The sequence below is a fragment of the Drosophila ficusphila genome, unplaced genomic scaffold (assembly GCF_018152265.1).
Source record: "Drosophila ficusphila isolate 14025-0441.05 unplaced genomic scaffold, ASM1815226v1 contig_470, whole genome shotgun sequence".
Lineage (NCBI taxonomy): Eukaryota > Metazoa > Arthropoda > Insecta > Diptera > Drosophilidae > Drosophila > Drosophila ficusphila.
In genome coordinates, this window is record NW_025064389.1 from 1,611,167 (window position 1) to 1,625,330 (window position 14,164).

Genomic DNA, 14,164 nt, shown 5'->3' on the forward strand with positions numbered 1-14,164 from the left:
GAAAAATCTATATAGAAATACGGGAAATAAAACTATAAAATCGCTGTTTTTCATCAGACAAGCATAGTTTTTGGAATATAGAGTTTTCTAACTGCTCTTGAATTGCATATAAAATTTCATCAAAATCGGACAACTATATCATATAGCTGCCATACGAACAATATTCGAAAATATGGAAAAGTAAAAGAAAAATCGTCATAGTTTCAATGTTGCTTAGCCCTTATGCATTTTGATCGACATATTTGATGACTGCAAGGGTATATAAGTTTCGGTTTGCCGAAGCTAGCTTCCTTTCTTGTTATTATATATTTTTGAACATCTTTGCTAGGCAAACTTTCTTTTAAGACCACGTTCTCCAACGCAGCACTTTTCGTCATTGTCATCGCTATCGCTATACGGCACTAATGAGTTTACGGGCTATAATTTTGAACATTTTGTTAGTTAAAATCAATTTTAATGACGTTAATCGACACATTTTATACAATAACGAATACTCACTTACACGTACATAAACAACACACAAACTACTAGCTAATAATATAAATAATAATATAAACAATTATTTAAATATCTTACACAAATACATGGTTTTTATTTATTTTTTTTTAGCATGTTACCATTGTTTTATTTAAATTCAATAAAAATTTTATCAAAGTACGTGTCCTTAACTTAATTCGTATAAAATTTCGAGTGAAAATTTTGAGTATTGTGGAAGTTATAGTCCTTCCCGCAGAAGTCCTTTTTTCATTAGAGGCTTGCGGTGAGCATGAAAACAAGAAAACGGCTCAACTTAAAAAAAAAAAATGAAAAAAACTACGTTAGTATATAGTGTTACCTAGTTCGTGAACGAAGGATTTTACGAAAAAAAATTTTTTACAGTTACAGTGATTATTTTTTCAAAAAAACCGATTTTTCGAGGTCTAATAATTTAGTTTTTTGTCGCAAAAAAATAGAAAAATTTGTCAAAAAAAAATTCCTTCGTTCACGAACTAGCTATTGTATCTACAAACAATCCCCCAAAATTTCAAATCGATCGATGTAGTGGTTACCGAGATATCGTGCTCACCGCAATGGCCTTTTCTCAAAAATGCGACTCCGAGATAATCGCGTTTAAAGTTTTAGGTGGACATTAGGTAGTCATGTTCACCGTGCGCTATGAACGGCTGTATCTTAGGTTCTAGTGCCCCGATCTCTAAAAAATTTTGCAGAAAAATTGTTGAAAGTATGTACATCAAAAAAAAATCATAAAATTTTTTTCGATTTTTTGAGTCTGAAAAAGGTATATAACCCCTTAAGCTCTAACATCTTCAATTATCATTAGTAAAATAAGTGAATATAAAAACGTACACCGTGAATTAACGGCTTAAAGAGGAACAAACAATAAGCAAAATCATAAGATGTTGAGCGATTTGTTTGTTATTGTTTTTCTTAATTTTTGTGCGTTTAAAGTATTTCCATGCAAGTGAAAAAAAAAATTTGTATGGACATACAAATCGCGCGCACATTGAAAAGCACTGTAACATACGATAAAATTGAAACTTAATTTTTATCGGAACTATAGGGTTTTCAGTTATAATATTTCACAGGGTAGTGAGACATTAGGTGCCTAACAATTTTCCATGAAAATCTCAATTTCGAAAAAAAGCGACATACGATACTTTCTCGGAAATGCGTCGATATAATATAGCTGCCATATGAACTATAGTCGAAAATATAGAACAATAATAGAAAACGTCAAAGCTTCGGTGTTCTTTAGCATTTATGTATTTTGTTTGACATATTTGATGACTGCAAGGATATATAAGCTTCGGTTTGCCGAAGCTAGCTTCGTTTCTTGTTGCAATTAAGGCAGGTTCTCACCTTGTAGGGCCAAAAATTGACATTTTAAAAAAAAATTGTTTTGAGAAAACGGTGTTAAAGATAAAAATCTGAAATTTGTAACTTTATTTGAAAACATATTTATTTTGCGAAAAAAATTTCAAAATTGAAAAATCAAAAAAGGGGCGGGAGGGAGCGTACCTCAGTTGCAACATTTCGGCAAAAAGGTGTCCCGCTTACGGAAGTGATTCAGCCAAATCGGGTAATCGGGATCACAAAAACCGAAAAGATTCTTAAAGTGTACAGTACTGTGCATAAATGAACTAGGATCAGAAAAAAAAATGAAAATTGCAAAAGTTTTTAGCTTTTTTCGATTTTCGCGCTTTTTTTCTCACTAATTATTTTCTGAATTAAACAGTTTTCAATATTTTTGGATAATCCTAATTCGTTCCCTAGTTAAAGGAAACAATTAGGAATATTTAAAAAAAAAATTGATGACGATTGGTTAACCCAAACGCCTTCAATTACTTCCGTAAGGTCCGAAAACGTGGTTCCGAGATAAACGCGTTTAAAGTTTTGGCTTCCAATGGCCGGTGATCGACATGTGCACCATGTAAGGGCCTGTAACTTTTGTAATATTTTGGATCTGAAATTTTTTGAGAACATTTTCGGAACATATATCTATACGATAAGCCAAAAAAAAATCAATTTTTTTTTTGCCCAAGATGAGAACCTGCCTTAGACGACCGAATTTCGACTTATTTTGATGTATAAAAATACTTTAAATCGACTTTCCCGCAAACGTTATTTTGAGAGTCGTTAAACATTAGAACTCAAAATCTACTGAACCGATTCTCTTCAAATTTTTAACACAAATATACGCAGGTAATCAAAAGAGTTTTTTTTTTTTTTTTTTTTTTTAATAAATTAACAGCGATTTTTGGAGCTAAAATCGCACTTTTGACTTCCAAGTGCTGCAAAAATTAAAAAAAAAAATAATTTTTTGAACTCTTCCCGATTGCCTCGGGAAATTTATTATCTTTACAACGCATATCATTTTTTTATGATGATCCGTTAACGCCCTATGATGTTCACCAGAAAACAACTTTTTTTAGGCGCTTTGGAAGATTAACTGTCACAGGCTTTTTTCTTAATATTTTGTATTATTTTTTTTAATAATACTCTTCAAAATTTGAGCAATAACATGTAATTAAGCTCAATAAAATAAAATCACTGACTTCGCCGCAAAAAAAAAAAAAAAAACAAATATAGCCCTTTTTTGGCCTTTAAAACCTTACCCCAGATTTGCAGTTTTATTTCCCAATCCAATTTAATAGCCTTAAACGATGAATCACCAACCCATTTTTCGACACATCACTCATTGACATTCGTGGTTTTTACAATAATAACCGCCAACCTAGTCACCCATACTAAATGGAAAACAGACAAGGATCTCTTTGGAAGTGACCACTTTCCAATTCACATAAACTTATTTTATTATGAACGCTCCGAAAACTACATAAGACGTCCCAAGTTAGAATCAGCATACTGGACCATCTTCGCAACACTTTCTAAAAAGTTCCATAACGAAAGACCAATTTCCACCAAAGTCAATCAAGAAGCTGCTAATATCATAAAAATTATACGGCAAAGCGCAAACTTAGCTATTACCCAAACAACACCTAATGGCAATAGAACCAAAACGGTTACATGGTTGAACAAAAGTCTGAAAAAACTCAAAGTCAGCAAAACCAAAGCATGGAACCCATTAAAAAGGAACGTAAATACGGAGAACATCATACGGTTTAAAAGAAACAAGGCCCGATTCAGGAGGGAATTAAAACAAGCTAAACGGGAATCCTTGTTAAATTTCACGACAGAAATTAACCCCAGCTCAAGTTCCTCAAAGATTTGGGCAAATATTAACACATTCTGCTAAAGAAAAAATAACTGCATATCTTCCCCCTCAATCCCATCCTAAACATCATTAATAAGCAATCCATAGTCTAACTTTTTGCCCTTCATTGGTCAGAATCATCGGGGCTAGCCGAGTTGAGCAGAAAATTGCAAAAAATTGTCCGAGTTGAGCAGAAACTCTTTTTGGACATAAAAAATGAACATCCGATTTTGCCCAATTCGGATGTTTTTTTTTTTACCGTTATCGGTTTTATGCTCAACTCGGGCGTTCATTTTTTATGTTCAAAAATCGTTTCTGCTCAACACGGATGTTCATTTTTTATGTCCAAAAATCGTTTCTGCTCAACTCGGAATTTTTTTTTTTACCGTAATCGGCTTTCTGCTCAACTCGAATCATCTTCCGACACTTCAGCGACTCTTTCCGAAAAGAGCAAAGAAAAAATAAATTCCGACATTATCATTTATGGAACTTCTTCGAAAGCTCTCATGCTAGAGAAAGAAATCACATTAATAGAATTCAAAACAGCGCTAAATGAACTTAAAGGTAAGACCCCAGGGCATGACCGAATTTCATACCCGATGATAAAAAATCTCAGCAAATCATGAACAATTCGCTTGTTCAACCTTTATAACAGCATCCTCGATAGCGTCCGGACCCCCCCGGGCACCCCCTGCCTCCGCCCCTGTTCTGGATAGTCGACAGCTTGGCTTTCGAAAGGGCATGTCAGTATCTGTCTGTTAGACTATCAGACTAAGACATCCCTATCTATGAGATGCCGTTTATCGGAAATAAGCCTTGATTTTGATCTTATGAGCTCATGGCAAAATAGGTATCCATGCTATAACACTGTGCGACAAAAAAATGTTTAAGTTGATTTTTTCTTATTTTTCACTTCTACTAGTCAAAATAAGAATATAAGTTTTTGGATTTGTTAATATCAATAGCCAATCAGCTTCTACGCACACTCTAATGTCCCAAAAACGCGTGTTTTTGCATATTTCACAGCCTTATAATCACATAGTGGGAAAATATTTTTTCACCGTTATAAGCGTTTTATGCAAGTTCAATATCTATTAATTAAAATGTATTAAGCAAATATACCGTTAGGCTTTCATAACAATGCTTTAAATTTTTTTTCTCCCAGCTCTTTACTCTGGGCGACTACGTATGGAACTTGTTACGCGAGGATACCTCTGAAAAAGCCAAAAAAATCTGGAAAAAAATTCACTTTAAAAAAAAATAATAGTTTATTGGAAGTAAAAAAAAAATAATTATTTGTGTTAATTATTTTCATAATAATAATTTCATAAAATTTATCATAAAAAAAGAAATCCTATCACTTAGAAGGTGGCATAGATATTTTTGTGCATAATTTATGCATCTTAACCGAAAACAATCAAAAAAGTAACTTAAACAAACATTTCGTTAAATTTTGTCGCACAGTGTAATTGACGAGCTATTAAGATGGAAAATTGGCGGCAAATTGATAAACTACATAAAGAACTTCCTTACCAATCGCAAAATTAAAGTTCAAATCAGCAATAAGTTTTCAGAAAACCGACCACTTTACAATGGGATCCCGCAATGATCTCCATTGTAACTTATCCTTTTCTTAATTGCCTACAACAAACTTTGCCGCACTATTGAGGTACAATAGTAACTTTACTATTGTAAAGAAAGTAAGCGGAAAGTTTAAATCAATTACTATCAATCCACTTTTTAGTGATATATTGAGTTGGTGCGAGTAATCCGGAGCAAAACTCTGTACAGAAATGTAAACGCCTGCATATTTGCAGAAAGCACAAATGCAATTTTCACATCAAATCTCAAGTTTATCCTCTCCCTCAGTATTCTTGGGCTAACTATAACAATAGGTTATAGGTTATACATAGGTGGAAAGAATGTATAGAATCACTGGTTGTTCAAATCGCTAAAAGACTAAATATTATAAAATGGTTAGGGAACCAAAAATACAACTGCAATGCCAGGAGTCGAATTAATACTATTAATTCCCTTATAATGTGTAAGATAGATTATTGCCTTTCGTTTTACGATAACTGCCCCCCTCGCATCTAAAGAAAATAAAGTATATCTACAACTCAGCCTTGAGAGTAGCTTTTCGAGCACTTCGTTTAAGGGGTTATATCCAGTTGCGAGGCGAAAAAAATGAGCTTTTTTGAAAATTATTTTTGGAGAGGCTATTTATTGTATGTATACGTGTTATATACGAAAAGATAGTTTATTTTTTCTAGTTTTAGAATACATTTTTAAAGAAAAAAATTTTTGGACTCCGTCGGTCCTGTAGAGGATCTCCCGAGGGTCCACTTCAAAAAAGGGTTTTGCGGTGAGGAAAATATCTCCGGTCCAAATGATCAGAAATAAAAAAAAACAGAAGGATTACGAAGAATAGACAAATGCTGGTAATGAGACTTGGGATTTTCAAAATTTTGATTTTTGACAAAATGGCGGCTTCCCAAACATAAAACTTTGTTTTTGGCACAAAAATTTCAACTTTGAAGTGGCAAAAAAATCGAAATTTTTGTCGGAGCCAAAATTCCAAGTCTCATTACCTGAAAAAAATATCTAAGAAGAGAATGTAAAAGTTTCAAGTCAATCGGTCAAGCCGTCTCTGAGAAATTTTCCTCACCGACTTTGAAGACATAGTTTCGAGAAAAACGCATTTAAAGTTTTGGCTACCAGTTGAACTACATGGGAGACGTCTTTACAAATACACTGATTACTCCAATACTATTTACCGGAATACTTTGAAATTTTCAGATAATCTTCTTAGATATATATACTTTCAAAATAGGCAAAAAAAAATGTCGATTATGTACTTCAAAATCGCAACTGGATATAACCCCTTAACGCCAATTAAAAATCTTCTCTATTAGTCCGAAATAATTCCAATTGAGTTGAGACATGACCTGACTGACCACTGCAAAAATTTATAAATAATTTTTTATACACATCCCATACCCCATTCCAAAACATTCTACAAAAAAATAAAAAAAATCTAAACAAAAACCTAAAATTCAGTCATACTCTTACATAAAGCAACGAAATTCGCTTACAAATAAATACGAAATCCTTTCCCCTTTAAATCCTTTAAATTCCTTAGACTAAGGTTCGGACACACAAGATTAACAAAAGAACACCTGTTTAACAAACAACCTCCCCCTCAATGTCAACGCTGTAACTCAATTATAACAATACGTAACATCCTATTAGAGTGTCCTCTTTACATAGCTGAAAGAAATAAAACTTCATCCTCAAATCCAGCAGATCCCCTAGTACTCAACACAACAAATATCCTCGCCACCATGGAATTTTTCAAAATTGAAATTTAATGCTAATTTAAGGAGTTATATACCTTTTTTTATTTTCAAAAAATCGAAAAATTTTTTATTGCTTTATCTTAAAGAACAACTCCTTGAGAACATTTTCCCAAATTTTCATAGAGATTCGAGCAGTAGAAAAAAGTTACAGCGCTCCTAACCGCGCGCCTTGTAGCGGCCCGAAACTAAACTTTAAACTTTAAACGCGAATATCTCGAAATGGTGTTTCTTGAAAAATGACTTTGCGGTGATAAGGATTGGCGGAAAACTACTGAACCGATTTACTTCAAATTTTTTTTCAAATGTTTGTAATGAAATTATCTTGTGCTTGAACGATCGACTTTTCACGCACAAATTTTTTTTCGCCGAAATGAATTTTTTAGTGAAATTTCTAGAGACCAAAAAGCTCATTTTTAGCATAAAACGTTCCCGTATGCATAAAAAAACAAAAAATTTTAAAATCGTTCGTTCAAGCACAAGGAATTACACTAAACTAATGGAATTTTTTTACTTTTATGGTTTCGGTTTACCTGTTCGACCTGGGGAATTATCACCGCAAGGCTCTTCAAAAAAAAGGCCTCTTAGGGAAACAGCCACCCCTTAAAAACTATTTAATATTTTTCCACGAAATTTTGCACAAACATTGTTAATAAAGTGTACTATCAAAAAATTAAAACATCCGTGTAATTAAATAATTGCTACATACCTAAAAAAAAAATCCGAACTTTCCTCTTTTTCTTCGACAAAGAAGGTATATAACCCCTTAAGACATTAAAAAAAAATGTATATAATTAACATGTAAAGCTTAAAGCCTAATTGTTATAGCTTAGCTTAAGTATGGGTGAGTGGTATTTTGTAATTTCCCCAAAACCCGAGATATAAATAAATAAAAAATAAAATTTTTTATTATGCCTTTGAAAGCACAGCAGGATATTTTGTATCCTTGCAGAGGGTGATATAATTTCAGTCACAAGTGAAGGAGACACCTCAGACTCAGTATATAAGACGGAAATAACTGGATCGGACGGCATAAAAAAAGAAAAATTAAAAAATGAAAGAAAGCTAGCTTCGGCGAGCCGAATATGATGTAGTTGGCCGATTTTGTGAAATTTTTATTCTCAACTAGTAAACCCAGCGAACTCCGTTCCGCCACCAGATGGCGATAGTTTTAGGTAAAACTTCGTTTGGTGTTTAAAAGATAAAGAAAATTTTTTTTTGTTTTATATATGAAAAGGAAAAATTTTATTTCGATACCATTAAAACTTTGGCCATTTCCGAGTGTTTTGCAATATTACACTTTGGTTCCTCAATAATTTGAAGATTTAACGGTAATTTTAATGCTGAATGAGCCGTTTGGCATCCTTCTAACAATATGGCTGTTATTCCCAAAGAAGCAACTGCAACAGCTATGTTGGATCTCGCCCGAACAGTTGCTAAAGCTAATGACATGAGGAATGTCTTGTCAGTACCACCAGGGGCATCTAGGAAATATAAACCACCATTTTCTTCATCGATTGCCTTCATTAAAGTATTATAAACTTTCTTCTGTTGGGAATTCAACAGGGGTACATTCGCTTGAACTAATAAATTTAATTCCTGGTGATCATATTCACGTTCCCGTTCTAATTCTCGATTAAATGCCTCATTCATTTCACGATTTGGCGCTGGCATTCTAACCTGATTAATATATTACCGCACATGAGGTAACACATATATTATCTTCGATCAAGAGTAAAACCCGATAATGTATCTCCTCATTCATCAAATTGTTCACAATCAGGATGGCGACTTCGTCTATTGTTGGAGCATTAAATGTCCTATCGTGTGTTCCAGATGGTCGTTTATCTGCTTTTATGACAACTTTATAGTCATCATTTGGCATGCGCTCTAAAGCACTCTTAAACAACCTGACCATCGCATGATGTTCATGAAGCAGACACTGCATGTCTTGAAGAATTGCTCGGTTCATCCCTTCATTGATCGCTAGACGTCGATCAAGTTGTTCTTCCATGTTGCCCATGAAATATATTTGTAAAAATTTTTTTTGTGTATCTTCGAAAGGTAGTAATGATCCAATTCGATGGTGAATCTGCCCTTGTATCTAAGATAAAGTAAGTTATTCTTTAACTATATTCTATGTAATACAAACAAAAAAAAAACCTTAAATGTCGGATTAAATCCTCGTTCTTCGATAATATCTGCCCCAAATGACGTCATTTGGAAACAACCATTGTATTTTCGGGTATTTGCAAGAAAGTGGCGTGATTCTTGTGTTTCACCACAAAGCAACGAATACAATGGCTCAGGTGGCGGAGTCAACAATGGCAATTTAACTTTACCATTAAAGCAGCATAATCCAGGCGTTTCTCCGGAAAACTTCAGTGCACCGCAATACTCGCAAACAACGTCCATTTGCCCAATGCAAACGCTAGGATGCAAGCTGTAATCAGTGATGCAATCGTATTGAAACGCTGCTCGATTCAAATCAGCACTTGATAAATTTCTTCTGCGTCGCAAATGATCTATTTCTTGACCTCTGTTGTAAGCTCGACGATTCTGCATTGTCAACCGAGCCGTATTACGGATTGCCTCTCTTTGCTCTGCTGATTGAGAAGCACGAAGTCGACCCATACTAACGCGGTTCTGTTCACGTTCAATGTTTTGTTCTTCTTCAGACCTTCCATTTGCAGTATTTCGTAGTCTTCTTGCATTACGGCTTTGTCGGGAAATGTCGGCATTATTAATTAAACTTCCCTTCACTTCAATTCACAAAAAGCACGAAAAACTTCATTTCACTTCAATTCACCAAAATCACAAATAAGTTCAATTCACTTCAAAAAAAATTGAGTTAAAATGCTATGGTAGTGTGCTTGTCAGTGTGATGAGGTAATAACTCAGTTTATATGCGATTTTTGGTATGTCGAACGGAATAAAAAGTACCCTAAGTCCTATTCCGGGCTCTAAGCTACCTTCCTACCAATTTTCAGCCAAATCTGTTCAGCCGTTCTTAAGTTATAAGTGGTGTAACTAACACAACTTGCTTTTATATATATAGATTCCAAGGGAAGTTTAAAAACTGGATGTTTTAAAAATCATGTTCGTGGGATAAAAACCAAAAAGTTATCATTTTTTTCCATTACTTAAATATAAAATTTTTCATCTTTTTTGTATGATATACTTATCTGATTTTGATAAAATTAAATACGAAAATCCATAGCGCTAAAAAACACCATCTGGTAGAACTCAAGTCGCTGTGATCAAAAACAACGGCGTGATCATTTTTTTTTCGTTCTCTCGTATGGGAGCTATCCGAAATAGTCGCCCGATCCAGCCCGTATATACTATACACCTTTAGATAAAGTTATATCAAGATAGCTTTAAAACTGAGAGACAGGAGGACAGACGGTGTACATATGTACGTATTTCAATTCAGATCGTGATGCTGATCAAGAATTTATATACTTAATTGGTTCTGGGATGTCTCCTTTACTCCGTTGAAAACTTACGACTGAAATTATTTTGCTCTCTGCACGGGTATAAAAATTAACCGCTTTATTTTTTGATCATACTGGCACGATTTGCTTGAACTGAAACAATTAATTAAAACTATCTATTTGTATTTTTTTCGTTTCAGAATTGAACAAAAATCCAGTGGAAGGATTCTCAGCTGGTCTCATAGATGAAAATGATATATTTCGGTGGGAAGTCTTAATAATTGGACCACCAGATACATTGTAGTATGTTGTCAATGTTTTTTTTGTAATTTATACTAAGCCTCAAAGTTGAAAACCCTGGTTTTCGAATTGAATTGAAAATGCAACTTTTGTCTTTTAAGTATATTCTTAAAAGAAAAAAGTTGCATTTTTAGTAATCCCTATGTAGATATAGGATACTTTTCCTTCATCGACATAAAATGTGCTTTCTAATAAGTTTGTTGTATATAGCTTTTACAGTGTCTTCTCAAACTGTGTGGTAAAGTTTTAAAGCCCAAAAAAAGGCTGTTTGAATTTTTATCGCTGTTAATTTATTTTTTAAAAATAGAAAAAAAATTAAAAATTAAAAAAACTTTTTTGATTACTTGCGTATTTATGTGGAGAATTTGTGTTAAAAATTTGAAAAGGATCGGTTCAGTAGATTTTTAGTTCTGATGTTCACCGACTCTCAAAATAATGTTTTCGGGAATACCGATTTTTTATACGTGAAAATACGACCAAATTCGGTCGTTTAAAACGCTGTAAATCCGTTAGTTTGACTCTAATTGACTCAACATTTTTACACATTATTCGCAACGTATTGGTCTTTAAGATAATTTTTTTTTTTTTAAATGGAAAAAAAATTTTGAAAACCTTACCCCCCTTGAGCGACTTTTGAACTACGAATTAAGTTTTATAAAAATCTGAAGACAGCCGAAAAAGTCGAAGTCATTATTTTTCAACTTATTTATCGCTAAAACCGAAATGTTTAAAACTATAGCTGCCAAACAATTTACCAATTTCGAATAGTGCACGTGGCAAATTTCTATGCCCTTACAGAGGGTATTATAATTTTAGCAAGTAGTTTGCATCGCTGAAGTCAGCATCACCATCTAAGTCGGTATTATAGTACCTTACGGTAAGAACGAGGGCAGCTATTCACGAGTGTCGTCTCGTATTTACCGCAAGTGGTACATACGGTGCTTTTTGTCCGTAAACCCGTAAATTTTGGCATTTTGAGTGCAAACTGTAAAACAGCTGAAATAAGCGATTTACCGCACGGAATACACGACCGAAAAATGCCAATTTTAGGGGTTGAAGAACAAAAACATGTTATCTGTTCGTCTTTCCGTTTCATCGCAAACTGGTCTTTCAGTTTAAATGTATCTCAATGTAACTTTACCAACGGAAAACGGAACGGCTAAAATAGGACGGCTTTATCTATAGAAAAAAAAAAAAGTATGGAAACTAGCTTCGGCAAACCTATAAGCTTCGGTTTGCCGAAGCTAGTTTCCATTCTTGTTTTTTTGCAGTAATCAAATATGTAGAATCAAATACGTTGAGGCTAAACAACATCGAAGCTATGTCGATTTGTTTATTAACGACAATTGTTCATATAAAAGCTACAGTGGCGAGCAAAAATGAGTGTTTTGCACGTTTTAAAAAAATAAATTAATAAATCCATTTTAATAGTTGGTCCACAAACCCTTAGGGGGCCGTCCATAAACCTCATGACGCTCCTAGGGGGGTGGGGGGTTCATCAGAGAGTCACGGTTTGTTGTAAGGAAGTTGTAATTTGTATATGTGATGCGTCACATAGGGGGGGGGGGGTCAAAAAAGCCAAAAATTAGCGTCACGAGGTTTATGGACGGCCCCTTATTAGCAATATTTTGATTAATGCTGTTTGTCTTGCTCTCTACCAAATTTTGTATAACATCTTCAGTGATTTGCTTCCATTCCGCTGTTACTTGTTCCCAAAGGTTGGCCATGTTTGTTGGGGCTGCTTTGTACTGCCCGAGCCGTCTTTTAACGATTGACCAAAGATTTTCAATCGGATTGAGGACGGGACTTTGCGCTGGCAACACCATCAGCTGAAAATGTTGTTTGCCAATCCATTCCCTAACAATTTTCGCTGTGTGCTTTGGATCACCATCTTGTTGAAAAACAATGTCGTCTTCTTCCATAAAATTGGGAAGATAGGTTTTTAAAATTAGTAGGTAGTCCCCTTTTGGCATGATACCTTCTATCGAAAGAAAAGGCCAACATGCCACCAGGTGAAGAATCCCCAAACCATTATGTTTCTGCCGCCATGTTTTACAGTTTGCTTTACATGGTGCCTTTGAAGCCGTTCTGATTTAAAATGGTTAAAATCAGTATTCCAGTTTTTGTGGTCAAATTTCAAACGTGCTTTGAGGGGGGAAATACAATTAGAAGGCCTAAAATGAGACCTATTTTTGAGAGTGGATTGCAAGTAGGGATTTAAATGAATCTTAGCGATTCTTTTTGCATGTTATTAAGAAATTATTGAGCAATCAAAATCAGTCAAGTTTGTTGAAAATATTGTATTTAAGCCCATTTATGATCAATAATGTGGAGTAGTTTTTTGAGGGATGAACTTTGCGCTGTGCAGCGAGATCCAGGATCTCGTCTTAAGGCAGTGGTCTGCTTTAGGAGCCGAAAAAATAGCGTTTTTTCAACAATTTTTTTGAAAGGGAAGGAAATGATTGCGGTAAACGAAATTTTGAGACGATATAATATTATATTTAAACTTTAAAAAACAATTTTTATTATTGCAAATAATTGAAATTAGCGGAAGTTGTAACGATTTTTCTGGGGCGCCTGGAGTGTGCACTTGTTAACCGGTGCCGGTGATGGAGTTCGCGCGATGCATCTGAATCAGTGGAACCAAATTTTTTTTACTTTTTATAAGTTCCTTTTCTATATGAACTAAAAAAATTCCGAAGAAATTACAAATTTCCAAATTTCCAAAAAAATTCACTTTTTTGGAAAAAAAAGTTCACTTTAAGTTGCAAATCAAGTAATTTAATTAGTACTTTTATCCATTTTTTTTAGTTCAAATGGAAGGTAATTCAATACTGAAGCTAGATCACTTTGGTTTTTTTCGATCGGACATATATTTTTATACCCTTGCAGAGCAAAGGGTATTATAATTTTGGCCAGAAGTTTGCAACGCAGTGAAGGAGACACCTCAGACCCCATAAAGTATACATATTCTTGATCAGCATCACGAGTAGAATCGGAATACGTCTGTACGTCTGTCCGTCTGTCCGTTTCTGCCTAAACTAGTCTCTCAGTTTTAAAGCTATCTCGCTGAAACTTTCCCAAAATGTGTGTAGTTATTGCACGCAGTATATAAGTCGGAACGGGCCGGATCGGCCGACTATATCGGATAGATCCCATACGAGAGAATGAAATAAAAAATTCTTACTCCGTTGTTTTTGATCAGATCGACTTGAATTCTTCAAGATGGCGTTTTCTAACTGTCATTGAATTTCGGATTAAATTTGATCAAAATCGGATAACTCTATCATATAGCTGCCATAGGAGAGATCAAAAAATATATATAGAATTAATGGAAATAAATTGATAACATCGTT

General features: G+C 34.2%; 1 protein-coding gene across 1 annotated transcript in view; it reads left to right on the plus strand.

Annotated features, from left to right (window-relative positions):
- Positions 1 to 14,164, plus strand: part of LOC108094405 (ubiquitin-conjugating enzyme E2 G1) — a 32,812-nt gene that overhangs the window by 10,500 nt on the left and 8,148 nt on the right. The window contains exon 2 of the mRNA XM_017194971.2: positions 10,709 to 10,811. Within this exon, the coding sequence (XP_017050460.1) occupies positions 10,709 to 10,811 (103 nt within the window). The remainder of the gene's footprint in view (positions 1 to 10,708; positions 10,812 to 14,164) is intronic.